Genomic DNA, 5453 nt, shown 5'->3' with positions numbered 1-5453 from the left:
TACTAATGTAGGATTGATGATTCAATCACTAACATATGCTTTTAAACTTTGACTTAATCATAGACCACGATCTTAATCCAAAAAACATATCTCATGAGTAACGAAAGATACATGTTTATATATTCAAAACCCACCCCATCTCTTACTAATGTAAGATTGATGATTCAATCACTAACATATGCTTTTAAACTTTGACCTAAAAGATATGCATGATAGATAGTGAAAAATTTAGGTTTATACATTTAAGATTCACCCCATCTCTTACTAATGTGAGATCTATGATATATATGAATAGAATATAAAATATCTAAAAAAGATAGTTTGTTAGTGTAAAAAGTACATATAAATATATATATATATATATAAAGATTATCATATGATATATTGTTTATCAAAATTTTAAATTTCACATGAAAAGTTAGAGAGTTGTATATATTTTATTAAGTATAATTAAGAAAATTAATAAATTAATAATATATACGAAAGAACATCAAACATAATTCTACCCCATTTATTAAATTTAAAAACTTCACAAACTAATAGAAAAACGGCCCAGCCCAACAAGGGTGTTTCAGAAATTTCATGAACAAATACCACGTGTCAAATATGTGACTAAGCAGGATTCGTCAATCACACCATACCAGCAAACGCCAAACCGCAGCGTAGCCCTACACTTTCCCAATTAGGGTGGTTCTGGAACGAAGAATCACCCATCGTCGGATAATAAAACTCAGCAGAATACGCACCGGAGGTCTAAACCCAGCAAAAATATTTAACTCAGTATTTTTTTTCAAACCCCACTCCCCCAAAGAAAGAAAAGAAAAACCCATCAAATCGAAGCTCACAAAGCCAATAAATTATTAACTGGTAAGCCCATTTCACTATCTGTTATTTTATTTTCTTTAGCTAATTGTTTTATTTAAATCCTTTTGTTTTCAGCTGCCCAATAATATTATTCTTTTTGTCCCATTGTGATTAAATTTCTCACATTTTAATCTTTCTTGAATTGAAATCCGTTTGTCTACACCTTAGTGTTACAATTTGTTATATTTTGCATGATGGGGATTTAAGGGGATATGTAAATTTACAGGCTTTGCATAAATAGGGTTTTACGTCTTTGGCATTCTGTAGTGTTGAACTTTATTCAATTGGTTACCGCGTTTTTAGGGTTTATGTGAATCGGGGATTCGTTTTTCTGTTGACCCACTTTCTAGCCCTTGTTTCAATTTCAGTTCATTCTGAGACAAATTGATACCTGGTTTGCTGGTTTATTAAGTAACTCGTCTCTATTAGGCACTTTTATTTTAATGTCAGTGCAGCACTTGAACATATTTCTGTAAAGTATAGGCGTATTAATGTAATTTCGCATGTAGTTATTGGATGAGCTGAACTGCGAAAAGAGGCAGGCATGGCGGAGAATGCAGAAGTTGATGAGAGGGTGGATCTTGATGACAATTACATGGAGGAAGAGGATGATGATGTTGAAGAGCATCTAGATGACGATGCGGTGGATGATGGTGGCAATGGAAATGGGGAAGAAAATGATGAAGAGGAGTTTGAGGACTCAAAATCTGGGGTGAGTGGGAAAGATCAATCATCTGAAATAGAAAGAAGCCACATTGAAACAGAGCATGTGGAAGATGAAGAAAAGCCTGTTGCTTCTGTTAGTGACGAAGAAAAAGAGAAGCATGCCCAACTTCTTGCCTTGCCTCCCCATGGTTCTGAGGTTTTCATTGGAGGTCTTCCAAAGGATGTCTCAGAAGAAGACTTGAGAGAACTTTCTGAACCAATAGGAGAAATTTTCGAGGTCGCAACTTTGCATTTGTGATCTTCAAGCTCTTTATCTATCAGTAATTTGTGATTTTCACTTTAATAGTAAATTATTTTGCAGATACGGTTAATGAAAGATAGGGAATCTGGTGAAAGCAAGGGTTATGCTTTTGTGGCATTCAAATCGAAAGAGGTTGCACAAAAGGCAATTGAGGAGTTACATAGTAAAGAGTTCAGGGTAATTTTGGTGCCTCTTGCTTTTGCTTTAATGGCTTGGTGTCGTAATGTATTCACTACAATTTCTTTTCTGTAGCAATGTATTTTTGTATTTCTTTTAATATGCATAATCTCTGCAGGGTAAAACAATAAGGTGTTCTCTCTCTGAAACTAAAAACAGATTATTTATTGGTAATGTTCCAAAGAGCTGGACTGAGGATGAGTTCAAGAAAATCATCGAGGGTGTTGGTCCTGGAGTTGAAAATGTTGAACTAATAAAGGTAGAATTTTGAGCTAGATGATGCTTTTAGAACATATTAAGTGTGAATATCTGAGATACCCTTTACCATTTCAATTTTGTTAATTACAGGATCCTCAAAATACAAGCCGTAATCGTGGTTTTGCTTTTATCTTATACTACAACAATGCCTGCGCTGATTATTCCAGGCAGAAAATGTCAAGTGCTAATTTTAAGCTGGATGGCAATACCCCTACTGTCACCTGGGCAGATCCCAAGAGTACACCTGATCATTCTGCTGCTTCCCAGGTAGATTCGAATGGAATTAGGACAAGCTAGAACTTGAGATATATTTTGAATTGCCATCTCAAGGAACCATCGTGTGCCTTCTCTATCTCTCCCCTCCATTTTTAGAACTTGTTGCGACAAAGGGAAAAATAAAACTTCTGTGAAAATAGAAACGAGACTCTATGTTGTGAAATGATATATCGTCAACAGATGTGTACTTATGATGCTTGTGTTCAATTGAGCAGTAATAGTCCTTTCTGTACAATCATGGTGCTATGACCTAGGAGTCTGTAATGTGTTAGATGTCACTATAATAGGAGTATTTTCTTAAAAATTCAAGGAATGATAGAAGCATAATATGTGTTGTATGTGAAAGTAATGCTTTTGTATGAAAAGAATTGAAAAACCGGCCAAGAAAGAGGCTAGGTAACTTAAGCGACCAATGTAAGAGACTAGACATCCTTGGATACGATGTTGGTGATATTGGCAACTTTTTTGGCAACCTGGAGAGGCTGTATCCTTGGATAGAATGTTTGTTTTTTGCTTCAGTGGATACGTGCGTCCTTCTATTGATTTATTCTTATATCAATAGTACATGCTATGATAATAATCCTAAGCCTAAACAGATTTATACTGTTGTTGAATCATAAGTATTTCAAGATTATAAAATGTCATTGCTATAGCATAATGGTAGTTTGTGTTTCTTTGTAAAATTTCTTTTTAGTTTCTTATGGAAGATGTTTTATAGTCTACAGGAATGATGTGCAAAGAACAAACTTGAAATTTGTTGTATGAGTTGTGATTAGCATTTTTTCTATGTGTTCAATCACTATGAATGCTCAGCAGTTTATGAAGCTCCACTCTGTTTTGTGTTAACATGAAACCAGATACTCTGCAGGGTGTCGATATATGTGAACATGTATACATGTGCAAAGCTTCTATGAGCTTTTCTTTTTGGATCATATATTGACAATTGATAATAATTGGATATATTTGCCTCCGTTTAGAAGTGCACTGGGAGGCAGAGAGTTAATGTTCATGTTGTTATCCCTTGGATTGACTGACGTACATGTTTTTAAAATTCACAGGTGAAGGCTCTGTATGTCAAAAACATACCTGATAACACTTCTACGGAGAAACTAAAGGAAGTTTTTCAGCGCCATGGGGAAGTGATAAAAGTGGTGATGCCACCTGGCAAGGCTGGGAAGCGGGATTTTGGGTTTATACATTATGCTGAAAGGTCAAGTGCTTTAAAGGCTGTCAAAGATACAGAGAAATATGAAATAGATGGTAATTTTTCTCATGCATTACCTTGTACTCTTTTGGAAAGCATTATTATAGGTCTGATGGGTTTGGTTGTCTTTGAGATTTGGCTTTTGAAGTTTCTTTTGTATGCTATAATTGTTGGCTTGTTGCCTTACCCCTAAAATTGTTTTGACTGACTGTAGGCCAAGTCTTGGAGGTTGTCCTTGCCAAGCCTCAGACTGATAAGAAAACTGATGCAGCATACCCTTACAATGCTGGGCTTCATCCAAACCAGCTTACGCATCCTGGGTATGGTGGTTTTACTGGAGCTCCATATGCTTCTGTAAGTGCTGGATTTGGTGTTGCTACTAGTTTTCAGCAGGTATTTTCGTTGAATGTTTCTTCTTTGATACCTTTCTTATTCCAATATTGGTTCAATAATTCATAATCATGCAAATTAACAGCCAGTAATATATGGAAGAGGGCCAATGCCATCAGGGATGCAAATGGTACCCATGGTTCTACCAGATGGCCGAATTGGATATGTTCTGTAAGTTGCCTCATCTTTTTAAATTTGTAATTCCCTACTTGGATGATAATACATTTCAACAATGGCTTTTGCTGTTCTAAATTTGGGCAGCCAGCAGCCTGGAGTGCAAATGCCACCTCCTCGCCCTCGAAGAGTTGATCGGAGCAATGGTCCAGGTGGACCAGCCGGACGAGGTGGCAGTAGTGGTGGTGATGATGGCAACCGCAGTAGAAGGTATCGACCCTATTAGTCTGTAGAAGTGTAGAGACATGTTGTAGGTTTTTCAGGGAAACAGGAGACATTGTAGTTGGATGACTGGTTATGCAGAAGAAAATAACAAACTCCTTAACTTTCTCTCTTCTCTTTCACTCTCCTCTCCTTAAGTCCACCCCCATCCAAAACATCAAGGAGAAAAATTAGAAAGAGTGAAAACAATGTTGGAATTGGGAACTTGGAGTATCATATAAAACTTAAATGTCTTTAGGTGAGAGGCGGTTGAATTATTGTTTGACATGTTTAGTCTGTGTACTTCGTGGTATTGTTTTATTGGCACATAGCAGGAAACAAAAATTAGCTTTTGTTTGAAGAACTGTACAGGCTCCAGTCCGCAATCCAAGGTAAAGTCGATTACTTGTAGTTTACTCAGTTTCACAGATGGCTGGATTGGTTTTGGGTATATCTCAACAAAATTTTTGGCGCAGGCTTTATTTTTATCCTCCATTTGTCTTTACCCTTTTATTCTTTGCTTGCTTGTCTTTTCTTGTTAGGGGATGTTTGAACGAAAGATTTCAGGTATAGAAAACCTTTCATTAACAAAAGACTATCACGAGTAATTGTGAACATAAACATCATTACCCACAAGGAAGAATTAGATGAACAGATTCGTTTTGATTTTTTTTTATTTTTGGGTCTTGGAGTTCAGCAGCCTTTTTGTATCAGGTTGCGAGTTCCAACTTGTAACTGAAACATCTGAACAGACAATATTAAGTACAGCTATGAGCAAACAGGATAAACGGACACAAAGCAAACTGAAATTATTGCGTTCAAAGAATAGAGTACAATGGCCAGACAGAACCAAGCTCCAACCACTAAACCCTCTAGAGTTGGTCAAGCACAGCTAACGTTAGAAAAAGACACCACAAGCAACTTACGCAACTTGAAATTCAA

At 36.4% G+C, this 5453-nt stretch overlaps 1 protein-coding gene across 1 annotated transcript; it reads left to right on the top strand.

The window, feature by feature from the left end:
• Positions 1 to 661: 661 nt before the first annotated feature.
• Positions 662 to 4875, top strand: LIF2 (RNA-binding (RRM/RBD/RNP motifs) family protein). The gene is made up of 9 exons (XM_021425272.2): positions 662 to 867; positions 1374 to 1807; positions 1892 to 2008; positions 2127 to 2267; positions 2357 to 2533; positions 3601 to 3802; positions 3961 to 4139; positions 4222 to 4307; positions 4398 to 4875. The coding sequence occupies exons 2-9, from the start codon at positions 1409 to 1411 to the stop codon at positions 4534 to 4536; spliced, it is 1440 nt and encodes a 479-aa protein (XP_021280947.1). The 5' UTR covers positions 662 to 867; positions 1374 to 1408; the 3' UTR covers positions 4537 to 4875.
• Positions 4876 to 5453: the final 578 nt, after the last annotated feature.

Source organism: Theobroma umbraticum, unplaced genomic scaffold (genome assembly GCF_002168275.2).
Source record: "Theobroma umbraticum cultivar Fairchild unplaced genomic scaffold, ASM216827v3 scaffold_4.1, whole genome shotgun sequence".
NCBI classification, from domain to species: domain Eukaryota; kingdom Viridiplantae; phylum Streptophyta; class Magnoliopsida; order Malvales; family Malvaceae; genus Theobroma; species Theobroma umbraticum.
The sequence above is the reverse complement of the archived record's forward strand: the minus strand, read 5'-3'. Positions and strand labels throughout refer to the sequence as shown.